At 38.6% G+C, this 22775-nt stretch overlaps 2 protein-coding genes across 2 annotated transcripts in view; one reads left to right on the plus strand and one right to left on the minus strand.

Moving 5' to 3' along the window:
• LOC136876061 (glucose-induced degradation protein 4 homolog) overlaps positions 1-4043 on the minus strand; it is a 54518-nt gene extending 50475 nt beyond the window's left edge. Inside the window, exon 1 of the mRNA XM_067149695.2 lies at positions 3814-4043. Coding sequence (XP_067005796.1) covers positions 3814-3960 — 147 coding nt within the window. The 5' untranslated portion in view covers positions 3961-4043. The remainder of the gene's footprint in view (positions 1-3813) is intronic.
• A 154-nt stretch (positions 4044-4197) lies between these two features.
• inc (BTB/POZ domain-containing protein inc) overlaps positions 4198-22775 on the plus strand; it is a 100031-nt gene continuing 81453 nt past the window's right edge. The window contains exons 1-2 of the mRNA XM_067149694.2: positions 4198-4421; positions 4522-4630. Coding sequence (XP_067005795.1) covers positions 4227-4421; positions 4522-4630 — 304 coding nt within the window. The 5' untranslated portion in view covers positions 4198-4226. The remainder of the gene's footprint in view (positions 4422-4521; positions 4631-22775) is intronic.

The following is a 22775-nucleotide window of genomic DNA, read 5'->3' on the forward strand; positions in this document are numbered from 1 at the left end:
TGCTTACTGTCTACTGTTCGAAACTTCTCATTAATCATATCCATGTGATTCTAATTTCCTCGTCCTGGAGATTTTCTACCCTTATTCGTTTGCAGACAGATTCCACTTTCTCTACCCTAGGCCTAGAGATACTTACTTCACTAAAGATCAGATAGTGGTCTGTATCATTGAAAAATCCCTGAAGAACCTGTACATTCCTAACCGACTTCCTGAATTCAAAGTCTGTTAAGATATAGTTTATTATGGATCTGGTACCCGTAGCCTCCCATGTGTAGTGGTGAAAAGCCTTATGCTTGAAGAATGTATTCGTAACTGCTAAACCTATAAACGCTTAACATTCCTACTAGCTTCCATATCTTCCCCACATTTACCAATCACCCTTTTGTATCCTTAAGTTCTATTTCCAACTCTCGCATTGAAATTGCCCATTAGCACTATCCCATCCTTGCTGTTCACTCTGACTATGATGTCACTCAATGCTTCATAAACTTATCAAATTCATCCTCATCTGCACCCTCACACGCCGAGACAATTCTCGTTCTAATTCCTCCAACTGCCAAATCTACCCACATCATTCGCTCATTTACATGCCTAACAGAAACTACGTTGCGTGCAATAGTATTTCTGATAAACATTCCTACCCCAGACTCTGCCCTTCCCTTTTTAACACCCTTCAAATAGACTTTATTATCTTCTATTTCTTCCTCGTTATCTCCCCTTACCCCAATATCACTTACTTTAGTACATCCAAATGCATCCTCTTAGCTGACTCAGACAGTTCTACTTTTTTTTTTTTTCCGCAAGCCCCATTAATATTGATAGCTCCCCATCGAAATTCCATTTTGCTCGCCAAGTTGTTTCCAAGGAGTCCCTCACCTGTCAAGTGAGAGTGGGACTCCGTTACTCTCATAGGTCCGAGGCTTGCTTAAAATGTTCTGACCTCGGTAAATTCATGAAGCAGGATGTTACCCTACTTGCACATGGTCCAAGTGAGGATCTCTCCTCTAACGGGTTAAGGACCATGGTGGAATGTATAGCCCTAGCCACCTGAGCACAAGGAGAGCCATGACTCAGAATATGCCCGAGATGCCCACTCCCATTCCATAGCAACTGGTATCCCGACTCTCAGGACCACTTACTAGGCCACTCAGCCGTTGCCCATGGTTCACGAACTAGGACGAGACTACAGGAATCCACACCACGAACCATGTTCATTATGCAGTACGTATTAATTATAGTAGGCCTAAATGTCTAACTAAAGCACAATTGCACCACCACTTTGAAACTTCATGACACCACCTCAATTCGAAAGACGCACCGTGGATGAAAATTTCAGTTTGTTGTCAGGCCTTGATACCTGAGTAAGGTGCACGTGCGGCAGCCATTCTTACTGGAAAATTCTAAATTCCCAAGGAGGGAATTAGATATTTTTCACCAATAGAGCACCTCTTCTCGTCAGACAACTATATTAGTTGAAGTAACCTTTCAGTGTAGAAATACAATTTGATCTGACTGGCTCTATCTATTTTGGCCAAAATTGTACACCAAACAAAAGAAGGTTTAGAACTTACAATAGAATAAACAGAATGACTGACCACAGTGGATAGAGGGAGCAGCAAAATTGAGACAAACAAGAGATGTTCTTGATGTTTCTATGTCTGTTTCTCTCCTTTCTGTTCCTCCCTCTAACCACAGTGATCTATGTTATTTTGTTAATATTTCGTATATGTTCTCATGCTCCTGATGTACATACATATAGTTGCTCCCTTTCTATTTCTAATACACAAACATATGTTTTGAAATACTGTATCTTACCTACTTCACCCACTCGCCATTAAGCTAAACAGAAAAGAAAGAATACCTTTAAATTTCATGACTGCAAGCCAAGGCATCTACATGGAATCAGATTTTTTTTTATTTCAGAGAAAAGTTATGTTCATTAACCAGGATTTCAAACAACCACCCTGATGATTAGCTAGTAGCCATACCACTGGGCTATTATACCTCTTTGAAACACACAGAAATAAACTGCTCGAATGACTAGAATCTTGGAATCGATGGCTTAATTAAATATATCAAAATGAAAATCTTCGAACACATATCTTCCAAGCATCAGCCTCTTTTGTACATACATGTTGGCCCAACATACTTTTTCACTTCTGACTAGACTAGTTTAGGATAGCTACAGGCATTTTCATGGGAGTGAATAAGAATAAGGGACACACACAAGAATGTGCCATGTATGTAATAAGTATGTACCACGACTGCAACACCATGTTGTGCAATATTTTGAAACCAAAGAATTTGACATAGGCATGCGATGATGGGATAGGACAGGGATAGGAGTGGGAAGGAAGATACTGGGGCCTTAAGGTACAGCCTAGTGTGAAAATGGGAAACCACAGAAAACCATTCGGAGGGCTGACGACAGTGGGGTTCGATCCCCATTATCTTCCGAATGCAGCAAGCAGATAGCTATAGTACGTGCATCTTTTAGTGATACATGGACAACCTAGAGCTGAATCAGTCGACCTCGGTTATGTTCGAGATTCGTATTGGCAACCTTTGAAACAAACTATGAATCGCTTATGCATCGCTGATGATATAGATGTTGATTGGTATTATGCATCGCTGTGCGACATCTGGCGTACACTTTACTACTAATAATAACGTTATTTGCTTTAAGTCTCTCTAACTACTCTATTACGGTTTTCGGAGACGCCAAGGAGCCGGAATTTAGTCCCACAGGAGTTCTTTTACATGCCAGTAAATCTACCGACACGAGGCTGACGTATTTGAGCACCTTCAAATACCACCGGACTGAGCCAGGATCGAAGCTGCCAAGTTGGGGTCAGAAGGCCAGTGCCTCAACCGTCTGAGCCACTCAGCCCGGCACTTTACGTATTAGTACTGTTGTTGTTTACACAGCAAAGCTACACTATAGAATTCATGCTAGGAACAAGATTTGCATCGAGAAATGATATATAATGTTATATAATGTGTGTGTGGCACAGCTGTTGGTAATAAAGGTTTAGAAAATTCATATTGATTGATCATATTATCGATTCAACTCAGATTTCATTTCCATTCAGTTGGCAGTATTACCGGAACCAGGAGAGCTCCCTCCTTTCTCCTCACCCCTGTACAAAAATCAATCACTAAAAAGTGTGTGAATAATATGTAATCCAAAGCACATAGCTACTTGCTCGGTTAGGGCTATCCTATCACGTATATTGCCACATTTTTTAAATCGGTTGAAAACTTAACCTGCTTATGTTCTTTAGAGAGAGATTCATCCACGAATCCTCCAACACTGGTCTTGCAATGCACTTCACCATACTGTAAAAAGGACATGTTAGTTGCTGGCATAATTCATGTAAATAACATTTATATGTCACTGATACAGCTCTATCGTTTGCACAACCTTCGACTGCAGGCGATTATGAGAGATGTTTCTTTCCAAAATATCTAACAGTGCGACAATGCTGACACAGGTTAGGTTTTCACAATATCAATATACAATTATCTTAAAATTGCCAAAACTTCCATAATATTGAGCAGTCACACGGATATGTTGCAACTAGGGTAAGTTACTTTCAATCTTACAAAAAGCTTCGATAAATAAAACACAAGATGACCTAATTTGACGTTTAGTTACAGAGATAAATCTAACGAATACAATTAGATTAAAGCTGCAATTTCACATTTCTGGACATACTAATAATATCAGTTGCACAGCAGATAAATGATGAAAGAATGTTCGTCATTATCACACAGCTGTATCGTAAAAATACAAGAAAGAAATAACCTAACCTGCAAAACCACTTCAACTTCATAGCTATTCCCTTTGGACTTTTGATGCCCTTGAAACTTAGATCCATTGTACAGCAGAGATCTTGTAACACCGGGCTGCTTCGAATTGGCAGGGGGTGGTGGCACGATATCAACTTTAACAGGCATTCTATCAGCCACTATTTCGAAAACGAACCTGTGCAATAACTCGGCGCAAAAATGACCGCTTGTTAGACACTAAAGATGGCGGTATTTACGCTTAGTCTAGAACCCAAATATCGGAAATAAACGTTTATCATTGAAGTGTCCATTACTTATAATATTGCGAAAATTAACGAACTTTTAGATAATATTACTTTTATCAGTATAAGTTATATTAATAAATCTTTATATTTCAGTGTTGAAAAAATAACAAATATTGGTAAAGTAACAACATGGCTGACATGTGTGTATCAAATTCACATGAAGTGGAAGAAAAATATAATGTATCTAATAGGGGTAGTAAACAGTGGGTACGGTTAAATGTTGGCGGAACATATTTTTTAACCACTAAAACGACATTGTCACGGGATCCAAATTCCTTTTTATATAGGTTGTGTCAAGAAGATTCGGAATTAATTTCAGATAAGGTCAGTTTTCAGCATTGTTTATGATGTGTAAAAGATGTTATGTGAAATTGTTTCGATTGTACGATACCATTTATTACCGTTAACTTCTTTTTCTTTGTAGGATGAGATGGGTGCTTTTTTAATTGACAGAGATCCTACGTATTTCAGTCCGGTCCTGAACTACTTGAGGCATGGAAAACTGGTTATCAATAAAGATCTCGCAGAGGAAGGTGAGTTACCGTACGATTAATATTAGTGTGTTGATGCTTACTGGTAAGAAAATAACTTTTTGGAACAGTGGCTATGTAGAACATCAAAGCGCAAATATCGCGTTTATATTTGGCAGTTTGCCTTTAAGTTTGGATTTTATGTTGTTGCGATGTGTAGACTGTGCTCTTCCTCTCTTATTGAATACGGTACTCATATTTCAACTAAAATACAGGTGATGTTCCACATCACTGGTCTTTTAAATTAATGGATTTATATCTTACTTTAACAAGTATGAATTTTGCTTCACTGATGAATACTTAAATAGCGTAGTTTAGAGCAAGAGTTTAACATAAAGTTTACCTGCCAGTGTTACTCATTTCCTATCAAATTTGTTCCTTTTCACCAAGAAGTGAAGAATATATTTGTAAGAAGTGTCATTCCACATTAGATTAAAATTAGACAACGGCTGTTGCCCCCCTCTAAGTGCCGACTGCATGTCAATGCTTTCTAATGGGCAGCAAATGAACTAAAACTGCACGCAGGTTTTTAGAATCATATTCCACATATGGGGACCCACCCCCTCCACTTCTGATGTAATCCTTCTTCCACCCTAATCCCTTAAATAGATACCCTGCTGTATTTGTACTGTATTTATGTTTTTCTTGCAGTGCGAATCATTTATTTGGTTCCTTTATTTTACTATTTTACATCTTGCTGAAGTACTTCATTCTGAACACTGATACACGGATAGGATGGCTTGCGCTTTTTTTAACATTATTACTATTACTATTTTATTACTGCCAGGGAAATACGAGGCTTGGTTACGTATTCACCGGAGGTATCTTGGTTTCTTGAAAGGGAAATTGGAAGAAAGTGATCAGAATTTGAGTGGGAAATTTGATGAGAGAAATAAAAGTGAACATTCATCCTCTTCAATAATAACAGCCAACCTCAGAGTCAGTAGTACATAGAAACTATTATCTGTGCACTTTTTAGCGATAGATTTACACCCTAGTAATGAATCGGTCGACTTCGGTTATCTTCGAGATTCGTATTGGCAACCTTTGACTCAAAAACTATGAATCAATTATGCATCGCCGTGAGACATCTGGCGGTATAATTGCAAAACTTTATGTGTACTGTTGTTGTTTACCCAGCAAAGCCAAAATGTAGGTTCTGGCCTTCTGACCCCAACTTGGCAGGTTCGATCCTGGCTCAGTCCGGTGGTATTTGAAGGTGCTCAAATACGTCAGCCTCATATCGGTAGATTTACTGGCACGTAAAAGAACTCCTGCGGGACTAAATTCCGGCACCTCGGCGTCCCCGAAAACCGTAAAAGTGTAGTTAGTGGGACGTAAAACAAATAGCACATATTATTAAAATGTAGGTTAGGATTGAACATGAGTGAGGAAAATATTACGGGAGACATGTCAGCAGCTAACTTAAGACTACTGACCGTCGAGGCATTCCATTCAGTATCTGCCGCAGATTGGGAGAGGTATTGCAGAAAGGCACGACTGTGTTACAAGATTGTAATTAATAGTACTGGAGATAGCAGTGACGATTGTGTAAGTGATATTTCTGAGAATTCATGATAGGAACAAGATTTGCATCAAGAAATGTTATATAATGTGTGTGTGTGAGACAGTTGTTGGCTTAAGATAATAAAGGTTTAGAAAATTCATTATCGATCGGTCATACTATCGATTCAATTCAGATTTCATTTCCATTCAGTTGGCACTATTACCCGAACCGGGGTAGCTCCCTCCTTACTCCTCACCCCCATAAAATGAATTATCACTAAGAGTTTCGCGGATAATAGTTGCTTTATCACCCTTCTTGAATATTGGAATTATCAGACCTTTCCTCCAATCTTCTGGTACTTCTTTTTTCTTCCACATCACTCGAAATAATCTATATATCCAATGTAAACCTTCTGGTCGTGCTGCCTTGACCATCTCTGTGCCCACTTCGTCCACACTTGGTGCATTGTGACTGTTCTTTATAGCTCCTCCTATTTCCAACATTGTTATATTTTCATTTTACTTTTCTTTCACCCTTTCTTCTTCATGTTCCTCCTCTTCCTTCAGTTCTCTGAATTTTATATTAAGTAATTTAGCAAAATACTCCTCCCATCGCAGGAGGATATCTTCTCTTTGTGTCAAAATTTGTCCTGTATCCATCCTTAAAAATTGTAATCTTCTCTCCTGTTTAATTTGCTTTTAACCAGTCCGTACAAACTTTCTTAACATACTCTCACAAGGTTTCTGTGAAGTTTTCCCAGCGCTTTTGTTTCTCTTCTTGAACAATCTTCTGACATGCATTATGAGCTTCATGATACTCTCCGTATTTTTGCCTCCTAACCAGCTATTGTAATTTTATTAAATTTCATTAACTAATTTTCATATGATGGAGAACAATACAGATATTACAAGATCATTCATTCATGAAAGGAAGATTGGAACTGACAGGTTACCACATTATAATACACTTGGTATTTTCTGAAGTTACTTAATACATAAGAGGTCTTTAAGTCTGATAAATCATTCTTAATCTGTTGGTATGAGAATGACTGAATTTCTGAATGTCACAAACGTTAATGAACCCACTTAGGTTCTATATTCTTGTGCACTGCGTTAAAAAATCATCCACCCAACATCACACCTCTCTTCCACTTCGATCTATAATCATCATTGTAGAACGAAAATCCACAGCCTGTTTCCGATCATTCAACCGGGTCAGTAATGGAATGAATGAAGCCCCATCTAGTAGCGAGGATAGGAACTGTGCCACCTGCCGAAGCCTGTCACACTCCTCTGGGGCTATCATCGTAGAACTGTACAAACCGGGCAAGTTAGCCATGAGCGTAGAGGCACGCGGCTTTGAGCTTGCATCCGGGAGATAGTGGATTCGAATCCCACTGTCGGCAGGCCTGAAGATGGTTTTCCGTGGTTCCCCATTTTCACACCAGGCAAATGCTGGGGCTGTACCTTAATTAAGGCCACGGCCGCTTCCTTCCAACTCCTAGGCCTATCCCATCATCGCCATAAGACCTATCTGTGTCGGTGCGACGTAAAGCCCCTAGCAAAAAAAAAAAAAAACTACAGAAATTGTGAGCACACATGATGGAACAGATTGTGAGGAGAGTAAACCACACGTCTGAGATTTGTTCTGAAGATGATGATTTTCTACAAGTCCAGGTTACAGTTTTCAGTTCTCACTCATAAGATATGCTTAATGCAGTTCTTGATCTTCCTTCAACAAGAGCAATAATAATAATAATAATAATAATCATCATCATCATAATTATATTCCTTTCATGTATTGAGCTGTGTTTTCTGTTACGGTCTTGCATTTTCACGCAACCTCTTCATCGGATGTCCTACAGATCATTTTGGCCCTGTATTGATATCGGATAATCTCTTTTGGCAATCTTTCATGTTCCATCCTTTGTATATGATGTTTCCAGTTTTCCTGATACCTGTAGGTGTAGGGTCTACTCAGTTATTGGTTGTCTTATCAGTTTTTTCAGCACCTCTTCATTCCTTTTATAGTACCACTTGTTGTATCCTGCAGTGTGGCGCAAGAACATCATTTCTCGTGCAGTGATTCTTGAAACGTTTTGAGTTCTTAATGACCATGCCTCACATCCATAAGAGAGGGTAGGCCTAGCAAGGGTATTATAAAGGTGCAAATTAGTGTATTTCTGTACAAGTGATGGCTTCATGGTGTGGTTGATTATTCCATTTGTTTGTTAAGTTACTAATTTTTTAATAATAATATTAATAGTTAATAATAATAATAATAATAATAATAATAATAATAATAATAATAATAATAATAATAATAATAATGAACATATGCCAAACATGTAATTCATCTTACTTTGGTCAAACAGGGTGGAACATTTTTTACAAGATACACAGAACACTGCAGTGATACAAAATACAACAGATTCTCAGCTATGAGCGAACATCATAAAAATGGTAACCACAAATATACTACAATAGAACAAGATCCGACAATCCTACATCCAGAGCAAACAGGCCTACTACTACTTAATATTCTCTCTCCTTCCCATGACATCACTCCCCATTACTACTAGTAACAATAGCTCACCTGTCAGAACACAAATAACGGTGAAAAGACTTTTGAACAAGTAAGTTACGGGCGGATAGGTGGAACATACAGTATAACATAGAATACCCGTTTGACAGCATCTCAGCTGATATCAACAGCACACAGATATATGTAACACTTACCTCCCTAATACAGTATATCATTGATAACAATAACATCAAGTGTATGACGGAAGCCAACTCGCAGATAGAGAAATTTTATTTCATACATCAGTTGTTTTTTATATATATAGGAGACAAGAGATTACATCTCCAGAACAGTGATTTTAATTAGGTGTCAGTAATATGTTACCAGAACACCACTGCTGGTACGATAAAACTGCCACATGTTAAAATGTGTATTTAAAAATAGTGATTTAAAAAAAACTTGTATAAGTGTTGAAAGTAATTGCAGTTAGTCTCCAACTGACTTGCTAGGCCTAACGTTAGAGAAGATTTTCTGTCAGGCTTATCTCCCTTAGCCTTTAGCAGTCCCCTGCCACATCTGCAAGGCAGCAGCTGCCAGTTGAATTTATGTGTCATTTCTACACAATGGCTTCAGCAAGCTCCCTAAGGGTGAACTCCTCTGCCCATAGCCATTGGTTCTCCCTTAGTTTGTCAGGTTTGGTAACAGCCGCCCAACCCTCGGCCAGACAGTTGCAGGTAGTACCGTCTACTGTTGCATACGGCAGCAGAATGTACCTGACCTGACTGATCTCAAGATAGGCGAACTCAAAACAGTACTGATGGCAATAAACAGAGAGGGACGACCAGCGAACATCATGCTAGGAAACCATCCACTAGAAAGTGTGGAAAGCTTTACATACCTCGGCAGTGTAATATCTCAAGATACACTAGTCACAAAGGAGGTGGCAAGTAGAGTGCGGAAGAGCTCTCACTTTTACCAGCAAGTACGTACACTCCTCTGGGATCCCAAAGTACCTACAAAATCAAAGCTGGTGATGTTCAGTCAGTACTTCATACCAATCTTAACCTATGCTATTGAAACCTGCACCCTCACTAAGAAAGACTCATCAAGGTTGCAGGCATCCGAGATGAAGTTCCTTAGGTCCACAATTCAAAAAACCAAACTGGACAAGTTGAGGAATGATGTTGCTAGAAAGGAAGCTGGGATTGTTACATAATTGTTAGATTGGATCAGCATGTCCAGACTGAGGTGGTTTGGGCAGGCATGTAATGAGGATGGAGCCAACAAGGACAGCGTATGTTAACTTGGAGCGACATGTGGCAGAGAAACGGATGGTGGGAAGACCAAGAACCCACCGGATAGTGAACTGACACTAAGAACATGACGAAGACCCAGTGCGGTGGCTTTGGTCAAAACTAGCAAAAAAACTGCCAGAAACTGGACCTGGGCCTCTTACAGATAACAAACATATAAGAGTTGCAAAGAAATTAAAATATAACAGTAATAAGGGCAAGAACTTAAATTTATTATGGAGAGAAAATTTTTAAAAAAAGGTTGCATAATGGAAAATTCTAAATTCCCCTGGAGGGAATTAGATATTTTTCACCAATAGAGCATGTCAAAAACATATCAGATGTAAGGCTTTTCAGGCGTTTGATCTATTAACCAGCGCCTTCGTCTTAGGTCTGACACTAGACTCGTCAGAGTGGGCTATAAGCTATATAGGCTTCTGATAAGCTCACCTGCGTAGAGCGTCAGTGGGTAGGGTCTGACACATCCCACTCTGACGAGTCTAGTGTCAGACCTAAGACGATTTGCTGGTTAATAGAGCAAACGCCTGAAAAGCCTTACATCTGATATGTTTTTGACATGCTCTATTGGTGAAAAATATCTAATTCCCTCCAGGGGAATTTACAATTTTCCATTCGGAATTGCTAGGCGGGCAATAATTCCATTGTGGAGATTATTCTCCCGTATGCAGTATCAGACTGTGCCTCATATATAGGCTTCTGATAAGCAAACCAGAACAAACGCCTGAAAAGCCTTGCGACTGATATGTTTAAGGTTGCATAAGTAAAACAAGGGGGCCAAAAATCAAATAGGTAATATTAATAATATGTGGCCCATAATCAAAATACACCAGACTCGTTGATTATAGCACCTTCATACACGCTTACCTTCATAAAAGACGTGATGAAAAGTTTGGTGTAGGGACTTGGCATCTATCATAATTAATTGAAGAATATGAATTCAGGTGGGTACAAAACATTTCTTTGTAGCACATCAGGTCTAAACAGTCGTAAGTTTAGGGAGTAACAGCACCTAATCATAACTTTCTCCCTTTTAATTCCTCAGATAAGACATAAAACTCTCAACAATCAAAATCACGTCCCCCGAGAATGCAATATCATTAAGTAAAAGAGCTTAAAACGGGAGAAGAGGGAAGGGTGCACCAAGCTCATAAAATAAATGCATAGAGAAAAGGGGAAGTTACCATGGTTTATCGTCAAACAACAGAAAAATGTGGAAAGGTAACCTGCAAAGAATAAAACATATTTAAACTAGAAAATAGGTAAAGAAAGCCAATGACGGCAATGTGAAACGAACCATAAATAAATCAATTAAACAAAGGGTATCACGGACCCAAGTGTCAGAACCACCCACGCTCACACAGAGACCAAGGGGTTAGATCGCCGAATAGAGGGACGTATAAGAACGTCAATGCACAGCACATAACAAAATAAACAACCGCTCTCGAGCTCAGACAGTATGAACCAGAAAGTGGTCCATTTTAAAGAGACGGAGTGTCTCCAACACCAAAATACACAGAAGCAGGCCAATCGTGTTGTTAGCTTGTATTCATACAACTCCAATATTGGGTGGACACGAAATATACAGAACACGCGATAAAATAATACAACATGAGCTCAAGCGGAATGTTAATGAAGCGACATAAGTAAAAAAGGTCTTGGTCGGCAAACAGCAAACAATCACATACACACACATGAATCTGTGTCACCTTCTGTTCTCAAAACAAACATAGAGGGTCGGTAAATGAAAATGCCGAAAAAAGTGTGTAAAAGTAAAGTTAACGCACAAATAAATTAGAAACACATGCAATGAGGGGAACCTTTCTAACCCAACCATGATGAGCACAGAACGAAGGAATAATAAAACCAAGAGAAGATTAAAGAAAACTAAATACCTCAATTACATAAGCAATTCACATTCTCGAAAGTCCGAGATATAAACTAAGTCATCTTGAATCTGTTAAAATATATTTTATATGCCACAAAGGCGACTTGGAAATCCAATCCTTCCATCTTCTCAAGTCAAAAATCTCCACACCACCTCCCAGGAAGATAACCCAACAGGGCAGAAAAGAAATGCTTTGACCTATGCTAACGTATCATTTTTATCATTTTTCTTTACCTTAATGAGGCTGTAGAATATAAGAACCCATTATATTACCAAATTCTAGTATATTTGAAAATGCTTGGGAAAGATCACGATAAAAGAATTGGAATTTCTCCACCTACAGATAGGCCTACAACTTATTCGTCCTCAGTTGAAGCTATAGGTGACAGCAAGGAGGTTCTTGACACATCTATATCCCCCACTCCTCCACCTCCTTAGGTGCATGAGCAAGGAAGAACGCATCATCAATATTACGCCAGACACAAGACTGTGAAAGAATGACAGGAGTTACTGTTCCAAAGGAAAGCAGGCTTAATAAGAATTGACAACTAGGAATTAGTAATATTTTCATCTGCATTAATAATAAGAGCCACACTGTCGTATCTGGATTTCTTCATTTCAACAATTAGCATACTTATAAACTGTATAATTTTTAATTTATAAATTTACCTTTTTTCATGAATTATTAAGTAAAGAATATTCATTAGGACATATTCTCTGTGGAATATTGTACAAGTGTTACCTTGACGACTGCTTTCAATTGTAGAAATAATTTATATATTTTCTCTTGAGTTTTTTGTTTGTTTTAATGTTGTCAATCTTATTACTTGTCAATTTATGTATTTTTCATCTAAACAGCTGAAGATGTTGATAATATACAAAACATGTACCACTTTTAACCATTAAATTGCCTTAAACAATCATTGTATCGACTAGGTGGAAAATAAATAAATACTTTGTTGTAAACCAATGAAATTCGTCGGTGCGCACGCCGAACGCTAGTGAGCTGTTGTCTTCCTACACGTTATTCAAATATATCTATAAGCATGAGCATGACTTGCCCGCAGATAAGAATATCGCTTTCGGTGGAAATTAAATCTCAGAATATTATTGGCATTAAAGCGACACGCTGCCACAGAGGAAATGTAGCTTTGATTTTAGTGTTGCTACGGTGAGTGTAATATAATACCAATATAATGGTCCGTTATTGGACATTATAAGTTTTCCAGCTAACTCATTCTTGGCTGCCTGCGTTTTGCCCTCGTGTGCTAAGTTAGGCTCGTCAGTTGGAACTTAGCACACCACCCAAGACGCAAGGCTAGTGCATACCGTGGAGGCCACTGCATAGGCTATTTGAAGCCACCAGCAGTGCCAATGCACTATGAGAGCTATGTCTCATTTTCAAAAATTGATTGATGCCTGCCTGGCCATCAAATGATGTAGATGTTGATTCCCATAGGGAACCTAAAATATTTGTCCCGAATGAGTAAATTTATAATACCAATATAATGGTCCGTTATTGGACATTATAAATTTTCCAGCTAACTCATTCTTGGCTGCCTGCGTTTCACCCTCGTGTGCTAAGTTAGGCTCGTCAGTTGGGACTTAGCACACCACCCAAGACGCAAGGCTAGTGCATACCGTGGAGGCCACTGCATAGGCTATTTGAAGCCACCAGCAGTGCCAATGCACTATGAGAGCTATGTCTCATTTTCAAAAATTGATGCCTGCCTGGCCATCAAATGATGTAGATGTTGATTCCCATAGGGAACCTAAAATATTTGTCCCGAATGAGTAAATTTATAATACCAATATAATGGTCCGTTATTGGACATTATAAATTTTCCAGCTAACTCATTCTTGGCTGCCTGCGTTTCGCCCTCGTGTGCTAAGTTAGGCTCGTCAGTGTAATATATTTAAAGATAAAAATTTCATAATGTTCCGTATTGAAATGTATCACAATGAAAGTTAGTTCATCCTACATCATTAACAAAGGCCCCCTCCTAAACACTACTTAAAATTGTTTTATTCACCTTGACCAATACTTCAACCCTAATTTCAATTTAAACAACATTTCTGAAAAACCCAATATCCTATTTGACTTCCTAATTCTTCTTCTCAAAAATTCTAAATTCCTAAACCCGAATTCAATTTTCCATGCCTTACAAAGTTCCTACCCACATTTTCTACCTCCAATAACCCACCCTCCTAACCCACCCTAAACTACCCCTCCTTTATTTCCCTATCTTACCCTTTCCCATCATCTTTTAACTTCAAATCCTTTTAATCTTCTCTTATCTACTAATCTTCTTCCTTTATTAACTTATCCTATCTCTTCTTTTCACCTCTCCTATAAAAAAACCCCAATACAGGTCATAATCAGCCGAATAAAACGCAAAAAACAATGCATAGGTAAGAAAGAAATTAAAGATCAAGTCCCCACAAAAACAATTGAAGAGGCAAAATAAAACAACGGGGATAGGCACTGTAAAATTCAGAAGAAGTAGAAGGTAAGTCACTTAAAAGAAGCAAGGCGCAATCTTCTGAACAGCAGCATAGCACACGCAAAGTTCAGCATTGTCTCATAATGTTTACGAGAAGCGGAGAACTGTTAAATGAACCAGCTTGCATACACTATCAGGCGCGAAGTTACAACACAATCCAACAAATGTGAAGATGCAAAATCGTGCAGAAGACGAGTAGCTCAATTGAAGTAAATTGCCAGCTCCCGAAGATCAGCTCGACATATTCAACATCAGGCACTGTGCTTTCAAACGCCGACTGAACTTGATGAATAGCTTAATGATCCAGTATTTGCTTTGGTCGCGAAAATGTACATACATATATACACATATAATATAATTCAATATAACTGAAATATGTAACTAGGATCTTGTAGATTTTTTAGAACAGTTGACGTAAAAAAAAAATTGTGAAGAGAAAAATGGTAAAATGCGCAATACCGGAAACAAATGAAAAACATATATGCACAGTGCACTATTTCTTGAAGATAAAAATTCAGGTCATAATTGAAGTAGTCAAAGTCAGCGCAAGGCATGAGTTTAAATTTCAATGTGAAAACCCGAAATGCAGGTGGCAATATAGTATATTAGTATATAGTTCAATTCGGAAAATAGGTTTTTTTAGTTAGAAACAAGCCTCTTGAATAGTGAAATCTTATTTTCAGCTCTACCTACCTGTACATTTCAAATGAATTGCTGCAACTTCGCAGCAGAAGACCCACAGAAATCCATCGGACTAACCTTTCTTCCCGGAATCACCTCAACATCATAATACAAATTACATGTTTTATAGTACATAACCTCTGATTGTGTTTTACTCCTTACATTTGAGGTTAAACAGTGTTCTCGGCAGTGTTTAAACATGGACGGTTGAACATCGGTTTTAGACAGTGTCTAAGTGATAAATAACGTCTCTGCACTGCAGTAGCCATACTTAGACATTGTTTAACAGTAGACGTCTAAACACAGTTTCTGCGTACGTACAGGCGGGAAGGTATCAAGTCACCTAGACTTCTGTATGACCATTAACGAAGCGCACGAACAAACTCTTGAAAAACTGGGTGTCTACTTACCCGAACTAGTATTCAGGCACAGGCTTTGTATCGGGCAAGATTGTTTGAAAATGTTATGATCCAGATACGGCTGAATGGTCGAAGTACAGAGAATATTGTATTGAAAGAAGTGTTATAAACTATATTAACAGTATTAAATATTCATAAAATTATTCAAAGGGGCAAAAAAACAATATGACTGGGACAGGCTTATCAAGACGAGTTATGTAACCTTTATATAAGGAATGTTGTGGAGCAACATGGGTCCACTTGTTACTGTTAAAGCTTTCTAGTTTTATCATCACACAGAACTTCAAATGAGGTGGCAGCAGCTCCCATAGCCCACTGCTCCCCCAGGCTGACCTCAGATTGACTGCTTCATTCAGCCTCCGTCACACACGCTAATGTGCCTACAGAACCCCATGTGACAAATACTGGAGAGCAGCATGCCAGTTTGTGACTTCTGCCTGAACGATGACGATATAAAAAATCCTTTTAAGAATCGTCCGTAACACAATCAGGTTAAAACTCGAGAAGGAACTAGGAGAGTACTAGGGAGGTTTCAGACGCTGGAGGAACTATGTATGTTGATCAGATCATGAGTTTCAAGCTAATAATAGATTAAAGCAGGAGAAACAAAGGTATGGTGATAGCATTTATAGACTTCGAAAAAGCATACAATTGAAGTGACCCTCGCAAACACCTGGTCAAAAGTGAAGTTCAGGGGCATTCGAGATTGAGGGTGATGGACTATCACCACTTCTGTTCAACAGTGCAGTAGAAATGTTAATATGGGAGTGGCTTAAGAAATGCCCTCAAATAGAAAGGGCAGAGTGGATATTGGAGGATGTAAGTGAAACAATGACTCTTGAACAAAGAAAAATCAAATTAGACAGAAAACTGCCTGCAGAAAACTGTATGCCTCAAAGCATTTATCTAAGAATGTAGAACAGAGACACTATAATGCAGTAGTCAGACCATCAGTCTTCTACGCAGCAGAATGCCTATCCCTAACTAAAAAGACCCCACTGAGAGCCCTGGAAGTGGAAGAACGGAAATTCCTTAGAAGAAAAATTGGTAAGGGCCGAGGATCCTACCAGATGGAAGGTGATGGTACAAACCCAACAATGAGGTCTACCAGCATCAAGAAAACCTCATAGATGCCATCAGAAGAAAACACCTGACTTTCTATGGACACCTACACAGAATGGATCCTAATAGATTATCCCATAAGATCTTCAAGGTTGCTAACAAAGGCAAAGCTACTGGATTCTCCTGGACCAAGCAAGTGGACAAAGATCTTGCAGAGCTTAATATTAATCAAGCCACCATAACTGACAGGAATGCATACCATTTAATGGTCAAAACGAAACTTTTCCTAACATTCCTTATATCAGCTAGCCCCAAAGGAGCTGGAAATTGGTCAGAGGAGTGCAGGAAAGAATTCAGCAAGAAAATGAAGGAATACTGGGCCAACAGGAAGGCTCAAGAAGCTGCTAAGTACACAATCCAGTACGCCAAAAGAGGCAGGCAACGACAAAAACACGGCTAGAACACAAGCACCGCAGATGGCCTAAACGCAAGGAAAACAAACACACTGCCTTGGTTTTGCTGATGACATGGCATTACTAGCAACTGACTTAGGTGAAGCTAAAACACAGATATTAGAACTTTGAAACATTACAGCTGAAATTGACCTCAAAATATCATTAGCCAAAATACCAGAAAGATACAGTGGTGCGTATTGCCCAACAAAGTCTTGTACAAAGAGTTGGAACCCGTTACTGATACTATGAGCAAGAGGAGACTGGGATTTTTTTTTGAACACATAATGAGACTGCAGGATTCGAGGCACCTGAAACAACTGGTACAACATGATCTCGATTCAGAAAATGTGGTGACAGGATGGAGATGGCTCAGAGAAATAAGAGAGGATCTGCAGAAAATACCAGAGAAGACACCACAGATAAACAAACATATCTAGGACTCAAACACCCACTTCACACTCACAAGAAAGAAACTTGAAACACAAAAATTCTCAATACCAGAAATGGCATAAAGTTTGGAACATATGAAAAAGAACTGGGGGGTGGGGGCTGCAAGGCTCTAACAGTCCCTTTGGAGAGACTTGAACTGACTAAAGATACCCTATGCATTCATAAAAGTGAAAGAGGAAATTTCAAGGATTGCTCATTGTGCTAAGACTATTCTCTAATATGGATTTTTTTGTTTTGTTTAATTAGTCTATTGCAGGGTATTGCATGATGATTAAAATAATGTGGTTAGTGTTTAAGGACCAGTTTCACAGTATCAAATCTAGTGTAGAATTGGGCTTATGTGGAAGCTTAAGCTATAGATGTGTTTTTATTACAGGCAGTGCAAGTGATAAGCTGAGCTTATCTGTAATTTAGCTTAAGCTTTACTGGACTTTCGTTTAAACCAAGGAATTGCAATGCTTTCTTAATTAGACTATATTAGGGATGAAAACACAAACTATTTTAGCTCGCATGCAGTAAAAATAAGACCAAGATTGTTTAGTATGTATCCAAATCATTTTCATATATGGGTTGCCAAAAAATCTACATTATGATTAATAAAGCATCTGTAATGATTGTACCCTACTAGAAATTATTGGTGATGCAATTCAACATAAAACCAATTGGTAAGTAAAATTACGAATAATAATTTAAAAAATACAGTTGGTGTGTCTTGCATCTTAACATCGACAGCCCCTCATTGCTCTGTTGATGGAGAACATTATCACATTTCTCATGATCCTTGAAGGGAACATTTTTATAAAACAACCAAGTTTCCTTGTATCGTCAGGGCTCTAGACCCCCCCCCCCCACACACACACACACACACACATGTGCACCAAATTATATCACCATGTATACATTATGTTTAATTATTATTTTTCTTTCAAATGCATTCAGTGCTACTCTTGGCTTCAGGATTGTTGTGCTTAGCTTAACAGCTGTAGTGTAGGCCTAAGTTCCAAGGTATTTCCTTACAATAAAACCAAATACAAGAAGCACTACTATGGAACTTGCAGTGTTTAAGCCGGTGGTAAGGAGTGAATGTTAATATTACAGTACTATCTCTATATACCACATCACACTTGGCATTATTGCAATTTTATTCCACATGTGAGTTTTTGGACTCCATGACATTTTGTCATATTATTTACATTCTGTTACATGTTTATATTGCCTTACAATTTCTAACAAAATGCTAATTTCTTGCAAACTGATGTTTTCAGTACATTTTTAATCTCGCTTTTCATTTATGTTGTTGGATGAACTATAAAAACCTACTCTATTAACAATGGATATAAACAAAGTATGAGAATTAAATCACTGCGTGTTCGCAAGCATTACCAACTTTCCAGTTTCATGGAAATGTTCAGCTCAGTAAAGCCAAATGGGGCACTGCTACTGTGAAACTCGCAGTGTTTAAGTCAAAGCACTATTCTTGCCTTAGCAGCATCCATGGCTTACTAAAGCTTTGGCTTAAGCTCTCAGCGTGAAACCAATCCAAATAATTTTGTTCATTTTTTTCAGATGAAGACGTAGCATAGTACTGAGAATCAGAAATGCTTATGTAGGATTCAGTTCAAAGAATTGTCTGTTGATAGACAGATAAGATTATTGAGGAGAGTGCTATATGATAACTTATTAAGAAAGTTTAATACATTGCAGGGTGTATGTACTCGGGAAGCAAGAAAGGAAAGAACGGATAAGGCCAGGCTGAATGGTTCAGATGGTAGAGTCTGGCTCTCTGACTCAAAAGTTGGTGAGTTTGATCCCGGCTCGTTTTGGTGGTATTTGAAATTCTCAACTACACTTGCCTCATGTTGGTGGATTTACCAACACATAATAGAACTTACATGGAACAAAATTCCAGTAGTTTATTAGCTCTGAAAATGGTAAAAGTAGTTAGTTGGAAATAAAACCGGTGACATTATTTTCTCTGTAAAATATATTAATTATTATTAGTAGTAGTAATTACTAGTTTGAATAGTTAAGCTGCATATGAGGCTTTTGATAGCAAGTACATTGGAATGGTAAAAGAGATTTCAGGTCACAAGAGGTGGATCGACCGGATGAGTTGGCCATGCAGTTAGGGGCGTGCAGCTGTGAGCTTGCATCCGGGAGATAGTGGGTTCGAATCCCACTGTCGGCTGCCCTGAAGATGGTTTCCCACGGTTTCTGACTTTCACACCCGGCAAATGATTAAAGGGGCTGTACCTTAATTAAGGCCACGGTCGCTTCCTTCCCACTCGTAGCCCTTTCCTATCCCATCGTCACCATAAGACCTCTCTGTGTTGGTGCGATGTAAAGCAAATTCAAAAAAAGAAAAGGAGGTGGATAGAACTGGGATTTCCGGGGTATGAAACTGACAGCTTCTAATCTGTAAGCAAATATTCCCAGTGGAAATATAGAAATCTATACAAAAATATCATGGCATGCAGTTGAAATGAAGAATGCCAGAGAAATGAATGTGGTTGAGGAAGGAAATATATGGAAAATCGTTTGTGACATTCGATGTGGTGAACCATTGAACAGAGGGAAATGATTATTATGATAAATAGAGCCCAACTGTTTGTGACTTAAAGATTTCAAAGATTTCAAAAATGATGCATAAAATTCCCCTAAAATTTGGTAAAATGAAAATTTAAAAAATGATTTTGTAATAATTAATAAATGGTCTAAGAAATGATTATTGATTAGAGTGACTGTATTGTAAAACTATACACTTTCTTAGTACGTGTAAAAGCCTATTGCAGCTAAAATAATAAATGAATAATTGATACTAGGTCATTGAGAAATATAAGGAATAGAACAGAAAAATGTATTTAGCCTTTGTTGGTGTCGCCAAAACTTTTGATACAGTTGAACATTCATGTCTTTTGAGTGCTTTATCCAAGCAAGGAGTGCCAGAAAACCCTATTAAAAAATCCTGGTATTTTACTGTAGAGTGCTGAGTTCACTGTCTCACTCTCCCTGTCAACACACTGGTATACGCCAACTCTTCTTCTTCCTTGCTTGCCTAGCTCACTCCAGTCACAATTATAGATTGGGATTTTCCACCCAAAGTATTGATTAGGTGGAAAATCCCAATCTATAATTGTGACTGTTATATTTTCAATATGGACATGAAGATAATAACTAATGATAGCTCATTCCACCATGCACATTTTGGAGCCTGGCATTCTGGCCGAGCCCTAAAGGCAATGAAATCTATCAAGTAAACTCGCCACACAAAAAATTATTCACCCTGGTGCACACAGATGGATGGTTAAGCCTGTACAGATCATAGGATATAAACTTAATGGTTCTGATCCATATTGAGTTGTATCACAATAATAATTATTAAATTAATGTTGTAATGGTCCACCTTTCAATACTGTACATGCAATATTTTGATTTACATTAACTGGGGACTAGTTTTGGCCTGGGCTGGCCATATTCAGCTTTAATATAAAACATCTAGTAACCAAACAAATGTACATACACACAATTGACATAAAACAAATGAACAAATATATACAATTGACATTAAAAACTGGGATGGAATTATGAGAATAAACTAGGCTCTAAATTCTTAGCATCTTGAGTATGCTCATCATCAAGACTCTTTTACGCACTAATATTCACAGAACTGTTAGTTCCATCACCGCTAATCATTGCAATTTCAATTGTAAACGGGAACTGATAAATGTTGATCCTGTATTCATTCACAGATGGTGCAGCAAACGGGTTCTGCCTCTATGTGAGCGTAAGGCAGTAGCGATCAGTGAGGTATTGATGTTTAAGTGGACAGTGTACATCGACATTGGTAGATGTAAGAATGTGATAGAGTGGCAAAAGGGGGTAATTGTGTTTGACCGTGCCCATGGCCATACGGTGCGTGAAGTTGCTGGATTTGTTGGTGTTTCACAGCGGACTGTTCATCTTGTCTTACAAGTAGTGGTGTACAATACGTGGCCATGAAATATGATGTCAGAATTGTGGTCGGAAAAAATCTTGGCTGAGAGGGACCGGAGACGGGTTTCATAGCTTGTGAATCAAAATTGCTTCCAAACCCGACAGGAATTGCTACAATCAGTGAACAAAGGCCCATCCCAACTTGTCATCGACAGAACATTGCAACGGGAACTGCATGCAATGAACATTTGGAGTTGGTCGCCTCGCAAGAGGCTATTGCTCGCACAGGGACATAAAACTGAGCGTCTTCAGTGGGCTAGAAATCATCGAACATGGACAGTAGCTGACTGGTGGAACGTAATGTGGTGTGATGAATCAAGTTTTTGCCAGTATTCCAATGACTCGCATCGTCGAGTGCACCGAAGGCCAAATGAAGCATTTAATCCTGAATGTGTGCAAGGTCAGGTTCAAACCGGAGGTGGGTCTGTAATGTGTTTTTTTTTTTTCGTATCATGGATTGGGCCCACTCACTGAGCTGACCACTAACATGACCCAGCATGTTTATTTAGACACTATGGATGATAGGTGTTGCCTTTCAGTCAACATCCGCATGATGGGTATCCCAATTTTTCAAGATCACAGCAGCAAAGTTCATCGGGTTGGATGCATATGTGACAGGTTTTATGAACACACACACACGTTACATCTTGATTGGCCTGCAAAATCACCGTACTTGAACCTCATTGAAAATCTGTGTGGCATGTTGGAACAGCGGGCGAAAAGCCGACATCAGCATCCCCTCAATTTGGTGGAATCGCAGGTTACATCCTCAGCGAGTGGCTTAGCCTGGATGCGATGTACCTGCACAACCTTGTGGACTCGCTTCCTAACCAAATCCAGGCGGTTATTACGTCCAGAGGCAGAGATATACGGTATTAAATGATGCTTGTAATGATTAATTTTTGGCCGGTGAGCTTAATCTTATATAAGATGGTGCACATTACCTGTCTGGGTCAGGACTTTCAGCAAATCAGTATTTTCAGAAGTAAATTAATTTTCACAGTAAAGAAAAATCTTTGTGAAAGCTCTATTCCTAACCAAATATTTGGCCCAGTACCTGTTTTAATACACCAGGGTACATGGTTGACTGCATTCATATACCACTGACAGTTTTCAGATAACAAGTGAAGTAGTGAACATCTTTGAAACAGCAAATACACCAGGGTACATGGTTGACTGCATTCATGTACCACTGACAATTTTCAGATAACAAGTGAAGTAGTGAACACCTTTGAAACAGCAGCGCTAAGTCAATTGGGAGTGTACAGGACCCTTTTTTTTTTTTTTTTTTTTCCCCTGATCTTCAAATGAAAGATAAAATGGCATGCATTAAATTAAAATTGGTTAAAGTGGATT

The sequence above is a fragment of the Anabrus simplex genome, chromosome 6 (genome assembly GCF_040414725.1).
Source record: "Anabrus simplex isolate iqAnaSimp1 chromosome 6, ASM4041472v1, whole genome shotgun sequence".
In the NCBI taxonomy this organism is placed as follows: Eukaryota; Metazoa; Arthropoda; class Insecta; order Orthoptera; family Tettigoniidae; genus Anabrus; species Anabrus simplex.